Source organism: Periplaneta americana, chromosome 2, assembly GCF_040183065.1.
Source record: "Periplaneta americana isolate PAMFEO1 chromosome 2, P.americana_PAMFEO1_priV1, whole genome shotgun sequence".
Lineage (NCBI taxonomy): Eukaryota > Metazoa > Arthropoda > Insecta > Blattodea > Blattidae > Periplaneta > Periplaneta americana.
In genome coordinates, this window is record NC_091118.1 from 112,204,511 (window position 1) to 112,221,421 (window position 16,911).

The window sequence follows — 16,911 nt, forward strand, 5'->3', positions numbered from 1 at the left end:
TTCAGTCCAATCACTGTCCACTCTGTCCTCTCAGACCACTCTGTACTCTCATCTTTTCTCTGTCCTCTCACACTGGGTTCACGCTGTGGCCTGTGTTACGTTTATATGTTCTGCAAATTTTTTAGCATCGCTTACAAGGGTGAAAGTTGGGAAATAAATCCAAACTGGGTTCAAACTATGGCCTATTAGTATTCCAGTAGGAGAGATTGTAATATTAAACATTCTATTTCTTAGGCAATTCATACCTGTACACTACCTCTTATCAGTATAAAAGGATTGAACTCAGAATATAATGTCCTGGCTGAGTTCAAACTTAGGCCTGTTACTATTTAATCTAGGGACATTATTTTTGCAAATAATGAAGAATATTTTTGTTTTTCTGCACTTCCTTCTTACACATACTGTTGACTTATAAATGTACAAGATCCGAACTCAGGAAATAATGCTCTCATTAGGTTCAGACTATCGATTTTTACTTTGATATTCTTATTATGTATGCTAATTTTCACATTTTCCCTGCAATTTCTTTGTAGGCCTATTGTTATTTATGTGGACCCATTATAAATGTACGGGACTCGAACTCAGGCATATAATGCACTCACTGGGTTCAAAGTATGGAATTATACTTCGTGTCATTGGATCATTATACATAGGTTGTAACTTTAATAATGGCAACTATTTATTTATTACGAATATACACGTGATACATCTGTGAAACTTCTACAGTCCTTCAATGTAGTAACCAGCATTGTCTACAACTCGTTGCCAGCGATGTGGAAGTCGTAGTATCCATGTAGCAGCTCCTGTTCTGTTGATGTTTCTGATGGACCGCCCTACTGCCTGCAGAATATCCGGAACAGTCCAGAATCGAACGTCACGACACGAAGTGGTTTCTTCATCTTTGGGATGAAGTCATAATCACAGGGACATAAGTCCGGTGAATGTGGTGGATTTTTATTTTTAGTAGGTTATTTTACGATGCTTTATCAATATCTTAGGTTATTTAGCGTCTGAATGAGATAAAGGTGATAATGCCAGTGAAATGAATCCAGGGTCCAGCACCGAAAGTTACCCAGCATTTGCTCGTATTGGGCTGAGGGAAAACTCCGGAAAAAACCTCAATCAGGTAACTTGCCCCGACCGGAAATCGAACCCGGGCCACCTGATTTCGCGGCCAGACACGCTAACCATTACTCCGCAGGTGTGGACGAATGTGGTGGATGGAAAAACACTTCACACCTCCAGCGACGGTACAAATCAGCTATAGGATGTGTCTGTTGTTGATCGCTGTCTAATGGCGCAGAAACAGCTTACACTTCCTCTTCACTAACTCTCAGACGACCCAGCCAAGCCATGTTTTCCACACGGTCACGCCCCTTGTTGAAGGATCGAATTCCACCTCGCCACAGTCCTGTATGGTAACGCCATCTCTCCACATTCCTCAACAAGACCGTTATGACATTGTCGTGTTGTATGACTACGGGCGGATTGAATTTTCAGACAAGATTGCTGTTCCTGCTTTGTAAGCATGGCGAAACACAACTGCTTAGAGCTATAACTAACAGGAGACTAACTTCAACTCTCCATAGCGCATGCGCTGTGAGTCAAAGGGAAGAGTCCTTTTAGGGGGAAGGAGGGCAGACATAGACTAACATGTGGTAGAAGTGACAACAATGAACTACATCTCGTTTAGCTTTTACAGCAGTGTTGCCACTATTAAAGTTACACCCCATGTATATTCTAATTTGACTATTTTCTTGCAATTCTTTCATACTCATACCTGTTCTAAGAAATTACTGGTACATTTATATGGGGCTTGAACCCAGGTAATAATGTCTGTTTGGTCAACAGTTCGTTTGCTGTACAGGTGTGCTGGACACATCATATCAATGCGGCTTTGGTGGTCTATCTATAATCTACGTCCACGATTTCATACAGTTACAACTTATAAGCTTTTCAAATACAAGATAGCAGCCTTTCTCTCATCACTAAGTGTTGACTTCCATGCATACATGCATAATTTGTTTCACATAGTAGTAGCCTTGTGCTCGTTTGCCATTTTGCAATGTAATGTCGGAGACTGCCAAAATATCAGTATCATTTCTCTGCTGTGTTATCATATGTACTTTACGCACATTTAACTTGCCTGCTGTTGGAGTGCTACTGTCGTGCCAGTTGTCAAATGTTGACATATTTTATACGTACGAGTTGTGCGACTGTATGTATTATACTGTGGTATACTAGTGTGTGCTACAACCACGATCGCAATTAGTGACTGTAGTCTGCCACATCCAGTGAGCTCTATAGAATGACAGAAACATCTTACATCGAGAACATGGAGCCGATGGGGAAGAGTGCACGCACAGCTATTTTCTTGCGGTTTGAAATTGATATTTAGTGAAGATAGTAGAAAAAAATATGAAATACAGTAGAAAAAAAAACTGATGCTGTGGGCATGGTAGAAAGTAGAAGAGGAATTTTATTCGAGTCCAGGAATTTCCAAGCAATTTACAAATTTTTTAATGCTCTTTGTGTCTATGGTTCAAAACACCACAACAACGAATTCAGAAGAAATTTCAACATGCCGTTCCGAGTTTTATGTGTTTATTGATTTAGGGCTTAGGTCTATTTGTTTAGTCCTAATTTAATAATAATTAATTTGTTTTATAGTGCAAGGTTTTTGTTTTTCATTTATCGACCGAAGTATGGTATTATTATTATTAATAATGTATTGGTATGAAGAGGTAAGCTATGTCATTAATTCCAAGATCACACATTTTTTCAAAAGAAGGAAGGCAACGGTAACATCATAAATATAAATACATACTGGTACTCTTCACTTTCTTCTTATCAGAGTTGTGAATTTTGTAATCGATTACCAATTAGTCACAATAAAATTACTAAAGGTATTATCAGAAGTGCTAACCACACGATACCGGTATCTCTGTTCAGGTTGGATGATCGTTCACCTCTACTGAGGCATGTGGAAGTGAAATCAACAGGTGTAGACAGTTTACAGCAGGACACCAAAATATGCATGATGAGGAGCGCAGTGGGAGGCCAACCATCATCACAGATGACCTTGTGAAGCAATGCACCATCTGCTTGCTCATGACGTTAGGCCCATAGACCTGGCACAGCTGACAATAAATTTCAATTGGCGCTATGCCCTGTCCATTCAAAATCTTTATCACTGATTGCACTTCACACATGGTGGGAGCTAGAATAGGAGCGTCCATCTTCAACCAATGCAGTGAAGCTACTGAGAGCACTTGGGACGTTCCACTAGCGCATTTGCCATGCCAGGACATTACTCTATCATGTACATGCAATCACTTTGCGCAACATATGGTTTGCTAGCTATGGGACGAGTGGGAAAGTTACTTTATGGACGCGCCTCGTAGATGGGGAGCAGCTTATAGCCAAACTCTATCAGAACTTCACACCTCTCTGTAACCTGTGCGACAGAGATGGCCAAGTACTAGATCATTAAAACATTGACTCTGATCCCGTTTCCTGTGTCGAGTCACTGGAAACGTATTTTGATGGTCCATTGCTGTTATGAATGTTGAAGAGATACAGATGGAACCTCATGAAGAGGTGCTAGCCCATCAGACTGTTCCACCACCTTTGCAGTCTCCGTCTGTAAATAGACCAGAAACGACTCCAACAGCAGGCCTTCAGCAGATGCAGACTACAACAAGTAGACCTACTGCACGACAGCACAAAAGAAACAGGATGGAAGGCTATACAAGTAGTAAAGTGGACTTCTATGATTTAAGGTGTCACCTTCTGCTGGAGAAACACAGCATGGAAATAGAGATATTGAAGACAAACCTTGAGGTTGCCAGAGTAGATTTGGAAATAAAAAAAAACAATTTTGGCTAATGAGTTAAAAAATAAAGTTGCATGTTTGAAAATAAACTTGTATTGTTTTTATTTACCTTTCTGCCATTTCTGTGAAGTGTGCATTTATTAAAGCAGTCCTGACAACATGTCCTCCATTTCCTCTTCCACTGAATGATGCTTGGTCCCTTTCAGCTTTGGGATAGAATCTTCGTACCAAGTCTTCATCTGGAGGTGGGGTTCAGTTTCTCCATGCTCTAACAGTAGGTTATATAGGACAAAACATGCCATAATACTTCTGAGTGTTGTTGATTGCTACCTTCTCAGCCTGAAGCGAAAACTCATTGATAAGCATGGAAATCTCCTTTTAACAATGCCAAATGCTCTTTCTATACAGTTTCGTGTTCGTATGTGAGTTGTGTTGTATAGTTCCTCTGGTTCAGTCCTTGGGTTAGACAGAGGTGTTCGCAGAAAATTAGAGCAAGAAAAGCCACCATTGTCTAATAGAATTCCATTTCCCCATTCACAAACTGAGTACGTAGCCTGCTCATGAGGAATATCGTGCCAACCGGCCACTATATTCCAAAATCATAATGAAGATGTGCACACAGCCTGCACATTTATCGAAAAGAAACATTTTTTGTTGTGATAGAGTTCGGCATTATTTCCACCAGGTGATATAATGGGGATGTGGGTGCAGTCTATACAGACAATTACTCGTGGGAATTCAGATATTTCTGAAAATTATCTTTGAATCTCAAGATGTTCCCTCTCAGAATTTGAAGGCTTTATATAAGTCTGCGCTGATAAAAGCAAGTTCATGGGTAACTTCTCTCACCACTCTGCTGATAGTAGACTTATGCAACCCTACAATACCACCCAAGACTATCTGAAAGGTACCAGTTGCATAATACCTTAATGTAATTAAAAGTTGATGCATTGCAGAGAGAGGATAGTTTCTGATAGTCTGTCTACATATATTTCTTTCAATTTTTTAAAGTACCAAACAACAAGATTCTTTACTTAACTTAAATCGTTTTCAAACTCCTTTTCTTCAAACATAAAATATAATTCGTCTCGCCTTTGTATGTTCCATTGTCTTAACAATATTTCTTCCTCATACCTTTCAAAAATGTCATCTGAAGAATCCATAACAAAATATTTTCCAAAAGAATATCAAATTAATCTATAAATGCAACATATGAAACAAACTTGATCGGAGAATCACTATTTGACCAGCAAAACATTACTGATCAAATCTGACGACAGTTTGATTGCCAATCAAATACAGATTATTGTTTGTGCAAAAAGAATGTAACTGATTGCTGGTCAAACTCAAGTTAATCATCGATCAAAGTCCGATCATAAATGATTAACATTTCTGCAACTGGCCATAGAACTTTTAATCCTGAAATTTATAATAACTTCGATGACTTTGTGGCTGTGAAGTTCAGAATGCACTTCTGTTTTCCATATCTTCTGTTCGGGGTTTCGGGTGACGCTGCAAGTATGGCATGGACTGATAAAGGAGTGTCAGACTTAGACTTTATGAAAAAAATCCACAAGCACGAGAAGTCTGACAAGCATGTAAATTAATAATGTCATTAACCTTGCTTTCCTAGCATCGGTTGATGTTCGTGTGGGTTTAAAGCCTACAAGAATCAGTTGAGTGACACAACAACAAAATTCGCAAAAACAGAGATGTATCTAAAATAATAAACTGCGTAAAATTTTGTGGCCCATATGAACTAGCACTAAGAGAGGACACGATGAAGCTAAGAATTCGAATAATCCTGGTATTTTTTTGACATTGATAAAATATACATGTAAACTCGATTCTGTGCATAAATCTCATTTAGAGAGTGCATCTTTCTTTAAAGGTCCATCCAAGATTATTCAAACTGAGCTGTTAGAGTGTAGTTGGAGGTCTGCACAGAACATATTTCAGCTGAAGTTACTGAGGCAGAACGTGTTGCTGTCATGACAGTCGAGACAACGGACATACCAGACATGTTTCAACTTGTCCTTATACTAAGGTATTGTGATAATTGAGGATGTCATGTATAGAGATTCTGGGGTTTCTTTGAACCTTCTGGTCAAAGTCCAACGAGCATAGCAGAGTGCATTTTATCTCAACTTGCTCGGGGTCACCTTTATCTTAGGTCCAATGATTTTCTCATTGCATGTGCGGGGAAAAATGTGGTGACTCCTGAAAATGTGTTAGTTTTGTCTGTTCCTGGTAAAAATTATCTTTTGTCACATATTTTTACAGGAGGCAGCATAGGTCGAAACTAGAAAAAGAGTTCCCATAAAAATGTGTTTGGAAACAAATATCTGTTGAGATAGGACCATGCTATATTGTGGCCTATGATCGTCATTCGTTTAAAAAACAAAACAAAATGGTGCACGTTTTAAGAGTGGATAGCATCCCTCAACAGAATTAAACAGAATGTAGGACTAAACAAAGGTCTAGGGTGCTATAAAGTCTATCATTTTATTTGTTAGTAAGTATGTACAGTATTCAGAGGTGTAGGTTGTCTTTCTGTTTATGCAAGAAGGATAACCAACCCATTTTCTATGCCTCGTACGCAGTGGCGTAGCATGAAATTTTGAGCAGGGGAAGCTAACTCAAGTTGTCTTTCATGCAATATGAGAAAATGTATTACAAAAATACAGTCTTAAAATAAATAGTAGTCAATTTCAAGTCAGCAGTCGAAGATTGGTTGGAACATCGTAAGTAACACCAATAAGCATGACCTCAAATGAGACGTAATAAAATACGATTTCATGGTTTACACATATCTCTTAACAAATAGACACGTATACGTATATCATTAGCTCACTCCCTGTCATACTTAGAGAAATCACAATATTAGTATCATTACGTAAGTATGCGTCTGTCTTTTGGTGGTGTCCTTCATTGACAGCAAGGGAGTCGGTCATTTGTTTTTTAAATCACACTTTTGTTCGTAAGTCAGTCTTGATAATACAATTGTCCTAAAAATTCAAGTAAATTAGTGTCAGGAACTGTTATTTCGCTCATTATTTATTATATCAGCCACAATGCACACTAACACTTCAACTGAACACAACTGACGAATAGGGATAACTCGGAAACTACTTATTTTAAATGTTAAAGCTAGCTTCTTTGCGAGCCTTGCGACTAGGGTAGTTTAAAAGGGATGGAAAATCTGCGGGGTGGATTACACAGAAGGAACCGGTCTGCTTGGAAGCTGGTGTGTGCAGGCTTCTTGTTTACTGCTGCATCACAAATAATCCTGAGCTGCCGCATCACAATATTTAGCGCGTAAATATAAATTCTATTAAAATTAATAAATAATTTTCTCCATAAACTGCAGGTTTATTATGAAATTATTATTAACTGGGGAAGCTAAGCTTTTTAGCTTACATTGACGCTACGCCACTGCTCGTACGACAATACCTAACTGGAGGTTTAATGGGTGATGAATTGGTCGAGGAGGTCCAATGGCATGGCCTCCCCTATCACCTGACCTAAATTCTTTGGATTTCTGGCTATGGAGACATTTACAGGAGCGTGTATCCAATGCATGTGAGCAAATCCAACAACAGCCAGGTGTGGTCGCAAGAATTCGTGATTCACTGAGAAGGGTTGAAACATGTGTAACAATGCGTGGTAACCTTCTGTAATGTCTACGTAACAGACAGGTGGGCATCATAGGCCACAAGTATGGCCCATATCTCAACAGATATTTGTTTCTGGACACAATATATTTATAGGAACTTTTTTCTAGTTTCGACCAATGCTACCTACTGTAAAAATATGCGACACTTTTTTTAAACACCCTATAAAGCTGCCTTTAAATAAATAATTTCTTATTGTTGTTATTAAATCCAAGTGATATTTTGTACAAGTGTACTATGCCTGGTGTTCATCGACATACACACAGGCATATGAATAAACAGATGTAAACACACAGTACCAAAGCGTACAGGAAAATGCTTTACTGCAGCGTGAATGGTTGATTCGCAACTTGCTCTTCTTACTAAGCAAAACTAGTATGCTCGACGTACATTTATCTTTTATTCAGTGCCAAATGCAGGACTCTAGTTATAACAAGAATTTTCAAAATACAATACTGTGATCGCTCTTGGTAAAACAGATGACAGATCAAACAAATGACAATCATTCATGAGCTATGTGTATAGAAATCATTTTGAATGTGATAACTTATGCGTTTTCATACAATTCAATCCGTATTGAATACAATCCAATCCCACTTTTTAGGAGCATTGACCTTGTGACTCAAATCATTTTGAATTCCTGTTTTCATTAAGATTTCAATATGACAAGCATGTTCAAAGCATTTTGAATTCTGCATGAAAACGCAATAAAAATCTAGATTTCAGTTGTTAGGGTTTTTATGTATAAGACAATTGAAAGAAAACAAATTTAATGTTACCAAAATGCAATAGCGCGAAACCTGTTTTATTTTATTACATGGGTTTCAAATGTGACAAAATTTATTCAGGAGATGCGAAAAGAAGATAGTTAATTACACCAATATTTTCGTAAGGTAAATTTACATGTTTTGAATCTTGTACCTAGAAATAGAAATAATGGCCCCATTAGCTATAATATAAATATTTTGAAAGCAATGTGTAATCCATTCTATTAGGACACTCCAATGTGAAATAAAACTTCAATATCACCAAACATTATTTATTCACTTCTTTGCAAATGATATCTTCATAGCGTTGGTAGGGGTAATTTTAAAATTTTGCAGGGCATCTTTGGCCACACAAGACTGCAGTTCGTTCTTGAACTCCACGAATGCGATGTCATATCTGTTTGGCACCAGACGCACTTCAATGAACCCTGGGAACTGGTTGAACAGCATGGCAAGCATCACCTCATTCGTTTCGGGTGGCAAATTGGTAAGGAACAAGATCTGGTTTGGAGGCTGTTCTGGGACGATACCCGACGTTGTAGTAGGTGTGTTCTTTGCTCCGGTGTTATATGGTTGTTGGGCCTGCTCTTTACCACCTTTCTTCTTTGTTTTCTTTGTTTCCATAATCGATTCTTTCAATATTACTGGCTCCTTTTTAGCTTTCTTAGGCCTCTCTGAAAAAGTGCCTTTCATCTTGGCTATTAAATCGGAGTCCACTTTGGCATATTGAATCCTCATGGGTTTGTCGTAAAATGGAAAACCTTGCATCGATCGCAGAGCACTTGTTGCGTTACAGATTTCTTTAAAGATAACAAACGCCTGCCCTTTCATCTTCAATGTCTTCAAGGCTACAATCTCCAGAATTTCACCGAACTGAGAGAAAATGGCATACAATGATCTCTTCAATTCTTCTTTCTTTACCTTCTCATTTAGGTTACTGATATAAATCGTATGATTCGGTCGATAGTCCATGGCTACAAAATGACTGCTTCTTTGCTTAAAAGTCTGCAAATAAAGTAAAAGGTAAGATATTAATATTTATAAGTTAAGGTTTAGATATTATTGAGCTTTGCTCACTCACCCAATTATTCACTCCTTTGACATACTTTTGATTTTTTGCCATCCAATTAAAGACGTGTTATTATATGACGAAATACTGTAAAGTGAGGAGCTTAACAAGTTACCGTACTATAAACTTAGTAAAAATGCTCTTAAAACATAGCAGATACAGGGCGAATGGATTAATTAACTATGAAATGTGAGTGCGGCATGGAGTTCACTGGCCATGGAGTAAGATTTCGGGTTAAGCTCGCGATACTAGTGACCGTTTAACAAAATATTACTAATTTTTATTTTTAAAAAGTTACATATTTAGATACTCATGTCATGGAAGGAGATACTGGAATTGTTTACCTTCATTTTCCACACACTTCTGGCATCTATTTATACTTCATTTCTCATACAGAAGGAAATTACGCAGAAGTGGTCAGGTTTGTGGGCCAATGACGTTTATAGATTACTTCTGTCTTCTTATACCATCAGCTCCGGCTTAAACTGGAGGGAATGCGACTGTTTATAAAAGTCTGGCGAGTAGTTCCCTCTGTATGAAAAGTGACGTAAAATATCCATCATCCTTTTTAGATCTCTTGATTGATGTTATTCTTGAGTTCTTCTAAGATTATAGATTTGTCCTGTTTACTTTATCATTTTCACAGAGATATTCCGAGGGGGTTCGATCGGGGATTGAAGGGGCTATATTGTGTAGTTAATGATAACTTTATCCTCGAATACTTTCATGAACTGTCTGCAAGGAAAATTTGGGTCTATGTGTAGTCGTAAAGTCCTGCTGGAAAAACGCAAACTACTTTCCCTCACAGTAATTAAAAAAAAAAGGGGATGCAAAATTCTTTGCACATAACGATCGCATTGTTTCTTCAAAAAAGAAAAAAATACTTATTATCCTGTCACTGCTAAGTGCTCACTCCACTCTAATATTTTGGGTAGCCATTTAAGTGGAACCAAGCTTCGTCCGAAAACAAAATGAGATTAGGATCAATTTTGCCATCATGCACTTTACTCACAATCCATTCACAAAATCTACTCCTAAGTAATGAATCATATCCGGTTAAGTTCTTGCACCATATAAATTTTGTAAGGTTTTAACTTAAGTAACTTCGTATTCTCTTGTACAGAAGTATAGGAAATTCCCGTTTGCTGAGAAAGACACAGAAGAGATTTTTTTTGGAGAATTTTTCAGCCAGTGCTCAATGCCATCCAGAGTTTCTCCTGAGAGCATTGCACTCAGTCTTATTTGTTTCTTATTTTAAAGACTTCCCAAGTTATTAAACCAAGTTATGAATCATAGTATGACTTGGAACTCCAACACCTGACAATTTCAACTGAAATAGTCTCCTGACAGCACGAGCGAATTCAGTATGAACATGTGAATTACAAATGAACACTCGTTGAGAAATAGGATTAGACCTATTATTTTCCATTTTACCTTTCCTAGCAGACCATACATAATCATTAATCAATCACAAACTAACATGTGCATTTATGTAGACAGTTCCAGGTTGGCCTCACGTCCACGTGCTTCAGCATAGGTAAACGTTCATTTATCAAAGACGGTGGTATCGTATGGTAGCCATTATAGTTGTTTCTTCGAAACAAGATTTCGCTATCGTTGCGCCCCAAATTCATCCATATGGTGGGTGGGCATGTCCCATACAATCGGCGAAATTTCATGAGAAAATATCTTCCCCATAATTCCCATGAGGACTCGAACCAGCGCGCATTCCGTTCCAGGCATGATGTCTTAGACAATGACGCTACGGTGCGGAACATTTTATTATTGGAATTAAAGAAAATGAATGGCATCCCCAAAGAGCCACACCTCTAGGTTCGGGTCTAAATCTAAATCTAGATTGTGTTTATTTTATGATGCACAATAATCCCATTTACGTGCAGCTTTAATGTATACAATTTAACAGTCGCAAAATATGTGACAAAGATCAGGCAAAACAATACATTTATAGCTATTATGTATTAATTATTTGGCATATTATGTCAGTTTATGGCACTTACTATATAACCACCATGTTTCGATATTAACGTTAGTTGAACGCAAATTATTTAAGGTTATCTAGCAACATTTAAAACAGTTGTATAATATTAATGACAAAATGCATGTCAATATTCTAATGATCCCAAAATGACATTACTACTTACATACCTATTGTGGATTTATTACATCAGGACAACACCTGCAACAATTACTTTTCACATTCAACTTTCTTACAAATCACGTATAAGCGGCAACAGGCGCAGACTGAGACTGCAGGTTTGGAATTTAGCGGGCAAAAAAAAAATGTCAAAATTCAGCATTGCCAATCCAAAACATCAAAGTTACTAGGCACCTTCTGGAATAAAAAAATATTGCTCGCAGCCAGTGCTTACCGGCACAATCTTTTTATCCCAACGAGTTAGTCGTTGTTTTATCCTCTCAGGGCACAATCTTCGAAGGGCACAATATTATTATTATTATTATTATTATTATTATTATTATTATTATTATTATTATTATTTAAATATAATCACCTGATATATATAGTATAAAATCACAGTCTAGTATATACAGTCGCGAAGCTCAATACGTAGTAAATATGCAAACATTAGGTAGTTGCTCATCACTAGGATCGCTAATATCGCCTCATTACAGGCAATACAAAATAGAACCGTCACAGTCTATTGTTTCTAGCACCCTCAAAACTCAAGCTTCGTGACTGTATACTGTAGACCACAGTCTAATAGATACAGTCACGTATAAAATATGCCAACATTTGACAGCTGACGCGACAGTAGCCCTCTAGCGGCAGGCAAGTTAAAAGTGTGCACACAATATATGATAACACATCAGGAAACGGGTTTTGCGTAATTTAATTTATATTTTTATGCTATACAATAAGTGTATATGGCTCTTATTAATTCTACTTTAGAATCCTGGAAGAATTTCACACGCAGTTAATCTACAAGTTTCAGAAGCTGGGAATAAACGTGATTCTTTCTGCTCCTTACGGCTGAATAATGGCCCTGATCACGTATCATGGTTTGAAATAATATAATTGTTCGTGCTTGGTCGGTTAATTCAATTCATTTCTAAATATAGTTATGAATCATTGGAACTTTGTATTTCCTGTGAGAAGAGTAAAAATTAGTAGCTTCAAAATTGTAGGGCATATCTCGTAGGATACATCGCGCGGTGAACTCCTCTCCCCTATTTCCTGAGAAATTAACGATTTTGCATACCACAAATTGGGGTAAACTCGGCCGCTGAGGTAAACTTGAAAATAAAGAAAAGGGGAGGATTTAAACATTAATATGAAGTTCATTATTTTTCCATTTCTTAAGAACCGGTATTTCCTTTATTATTTTGAGTCACAAATAGTACTGATGTTGTGGTTTAAATTTTTATGGCAAGTTTGCCGCATTTTACATTACATTTCCAATTTTTATACATAATGCCTAATTTTAACTTATCCTACCTGTATAATACGTAATTTACATGCACTTACTGTTAATATGACGTAGGTGAGAACAAATAAATGAACACACAATTTTGTTGAAAAAATTGTTAACTTCAATTAACTCAGAAAATGTAGGGCCTAATTTTATTTTCAGAGCAGAAGTGGTGTAAGTCAAAAATGGGTAATGAGGGGTTAAAGTAAACATTCTGTAAAATACAGCGCAAAGTGGCAGTTAATATTGAATGTATTTAAACTATTAATAGTCAGTGAATAGCATGAAGGATATATTAATTGCTAATTTGCGCTGTATTTTACATAATTTTTACTTTAAACCTCATTACCTGATTTTGACTTACACCACTTCTGCACTGAACGGCTCAAATAATCACTGGGAATATAAAATCAACACCAATAACAGTCATCCAAATTATTACAGAAAAGATTGCTTTTTATATTAAATTTAAAAAGGCTCTTTTATTTCTTGAGAACTTAATACGTCTGCCACTTGAATCTACACCAACACATCAGAAATTTATCTACACAGTCTGGATTTATTCAAGAAGTGAATATTTTGCAAAAGGATTACTATACTCCATGAATTCTTGCAAAATTAACACCATGGTACCTACTTGAATGATATATAACATTCAACTTTTGAAAAATATAAAGAAAAAAACGCGAATACAAAAATTATAGAATTACTTGCATTAAAAACTGTAGATATATTATCCAAAATCGGAATGGTTACACATTTACACATATGATCTCTGCAAAAAAAAATAATATACTGTAACAGGTATTTACTTTGTTTTTATTTAAACTGTCCTTCCTGACATACAAATAGGTAACTGATAAGTAATAAATGTTGTACAGAACACAATACGTAGGCTACCTACAACGTGGATTATTGGTTATGACTGAGTTATGATTTTCTCTTGGTCTTTAGGGAATATGAAGAACGACAAATTCGGAGATTTAAACTTGTTGTTACTGCAATTTTCGTCATTGCACACATTACCTTTATTCCGACGCATGATTAAAACGTTATTATAACATCTCGCATCCCTTTAAAGCACGTGCTGGCTGTATCAACCCTATGACCAGTGCCTTGCCTGCCACTTGGGCGCTAGTGTCGCGAATGTTGGCAAAAAAAGTGATGAAGTTGCGCGACTGTATGTATTAGACTGTGCTGTAGACTGTGATAAAATGAGAATAAAAATAATGTTCTCTTTGTAGGGCTGGATGGGGCGAAGCAATCTCAACATTTAAAAAACGAAATTCAAATAATTCCGGTACCGTACTAAAATATGATGGAACAAGATATGAGTGAAAGAAAACTCCACGTCAATTATGTTATTGCTTTGGAAAGTGCAGAATCATTGAAGTACAAAAATGAAGGAAAGTTCATTAAGACATGTTTCAATCAAGTTTCTAACATTATTTGTCCGGCTGCAAAAGGGTATCTGTCGGATACAGGGGGGAGAGCCATTAATCCTTCCCATTGAAGGCTTTAAGGAACCAACCTGGACAAATACCCAATGTCCCATCCCTACCTTCCCGTGGCGCAGCTGTTAGTAAGCATAATTTTACAAGCTGAACTAAAGGAAGGGGCTACTCATCAATTAGCACTGGTCAGCTTGATGAGTTAATGACTGAATTTGGTATAATTTTCCTCTATTCAATACCTAATTCCCTCTTTACCCTTTCCTATCCATTCCTCTGACTGAACTCTTACTTTCTTCGACCCCAACTGCATTAGAGCATTCGAGGCCTAGGGGTTCATTTCACTTTCCTTCCTCCTCTTTCTACTTTTCTGTTCCTATTGCTGACCTACTATGGCACTAAAATCGTTCTCCAGTGGTTTAAGGAGGGAAAGCTGGTGATCAACAAGATCTCCCAGCTATGTCCAATGGACCTGTCGACCAACAGCAGGTGTGGTTCTCCAGACATTCTGGGGGTTGTGTGTGAATGAAGTAGCCACCAAAACGTTAAAATATGGTGTTCACTTAAATCGGCTACAACTTGCCATTTTCACATCAATATCCCGAATTTAAAAGAAAACTTACAAATTAAACCAAACCCTTTAACTCTATTAAATATAGAGTATAATCTAAATTTAACAGAAAAAATATTGAAATCAGAAGTAAACACTGAAATAATGAAACAGTTACCTTCAGAGACAATTAATATTAGGTACCCTTCACAAAACTGGCTTCATTTATACACCGACAGATTCTTGACCTCCAGGGAACAAGGTGCAGGTGCAGGTGTTATGTGCTGTCTCTTCTCACTTTATAGATCTCTTGGATATGGAACAACAAGTTTTGATGGAGAAATCATTGCAATAAGTGAAAGTCTCAGGAATCTTCTATGCCACATCAATAAATTTAAAAATGCAGTTATATTGTCAGACTCCAAAGCAGCTATTCTATCAATAAGTAGTCTCTAGACACACATCTTCATCTCAAACAGCAGAAATAACTAAAATGCTCTCTCAATTAATAACACTCAATAAAAGAATTGTATTCCAATGGATACCATCCCAGTGTGGAAACCTGGGAAACGAGAATGCGGATGCATTAGCAAGGAAGGGCAGCACTGCTACTTACAGAACAGTTACTAAATCTACATATTACTCTGTGAAAAGGTTTATTAAATCTACATACTTAGACTTCAACAAACAAAATTTGATAACACAATCTGAAGGGAAAAAATGGAACTCTCTGCATCATAATCCACAGTTAATTCCCGATTTACCACGCAAATCGTCTGTAGCTGCATTTAGATCAGGGGCGTATTTTGCGGGCTACCGGGGCTACTGGCAGTAGCCCAAGGAAATTACAAAAGAAAAAGTTTATAATATAACATAATGTAATAATTTTTTATTATTAGTTTTACCATAGTAATTAAAATTAAAGTAATTGTTAGATATATTTTGTGTAATAATAGGGTCAGCGGTAGCCCAAACCCTTTAACCAGTATACGCCACTGATTTAGATTGAAAACAGACCATGACTATTTGGCCAAACACCTGCATAGAATTGGAATATATCAGTTCTCTAACTGCGTATTGTGCAATTCAAACCAAGATTTGATTTGGAACACCTCAAAATCTGTGCTTCAGTGGCTGACCATGATAATATCTTCGAAAAATATTGGAGTGCAAGAGGTCAAATGACTTTATTGTCAAACGCCTGGCATTAGAAAACAACAACATTATTTGTCCTGAATGATTTATGTTTTTAATAGTATGAAATCCATACAGACAATACAGAGGAGATAATGGACATTGAAACACTAGCTGAACAAGAAATGAAATAAAAAATGCATGAATTGTATTCTATTTGCTCGCTTTATGTGAAAACACATACATTGATGCAGTAGAATTGATAATTTTCATCTGCAGAGTTTATGAAGAATCTCTCCATATAAGACTATTTGGTCGATGTCATTCCACTTAAAGGAAACACAACAGAAAAAGTGTTATTCTAAGCATGAAGAAAATGTATAGAAGAAAGGAATCGGAATATAAAGCAATTTGTATCTGTAGTAACAGACAGGACTCAAAATATGACTTTAAAAAAAGTCTAGGCTACTAGGTATACTAACGTGTTAAGACAGCTGGAAATAAGTGAAAACATAAAGTTTCCATTGCATAATATATCAGACTGACTCAGGTTTAGCTATTTAAAATGCTCTCCATAAAAAAATATCTATACCTTAGTCTTATCTTAGGTCGCCTACCTCTACTTGGCTCTACATTTGGTATATTTCCGAACAATTCTTTTCTGAATGAAAACTTGCAAAATCTAAACAATAGTGTGGTACAGTAATAATTAAGGTGAAATAAAATATGATTTTTCCATCTATGAATCATTAATGCGTAGTCTAATTCAGATACTGGTGTTGAGTCTGCCACTGGGATCCAACGTAGTGCTCTATACTCCTCGATTGATATGTATTGCGGGTTGCATCCAGTGATGTCATTGTGAGTACAATTTTGCTGATGGCTGCTGTATGGTGTCAACCTCCCAATCGCGATCAGAGCTTAATCATAGAGTTAGTATATATGAGTTCATCTTAAATACTATGTCTATTACAACTCATCG

General features: G+C 36.8%; 2 protein-coding genes across 2 annotated transcripts in view; both read right to left on the reverse strand.

Annotated features, from left to right (window-relative positions):
- nbs (nibrin) overlaps positions 1-11,605 on the reverse strand; it is a 102,267-nt gene extending 90,662 nt beyond the window's left edge. The window contains exon 1 of the mRNA XM_069818293.1: positions 11,512-11,605. The gene's annotated coding sequence lies outside the window, so the exon portion shown is untranslated. The remainder of the gene's footprint in view (positions 1-11,511) is intronic.
- LOC138694511 (U1 small nuclear ribonucleoprotein A-like) lies at positions 8,278-11,618 on the reverse strand. Its single transcript, XM_069818297.1, has 2 exons — positions 11,508-11,618; positions 8,278-9,281 (listed from the first exon to the last, which is right to left on the reverse strand). The coding sequence occupies exon 2, from the start codon at positions 9,246-9,248 to the stop codon at positions 8,553-8,555; it is 696 nt and encodes a 231-aa protein (XP_069674398.1). The 5' UTR covers positions 9,249-9,281; positions 11,508-11,618; the 3' UTR covers positions 8,278-8,552.
- Positions 11,619-16,911: the final 5,293 nt, after the last annotated feature.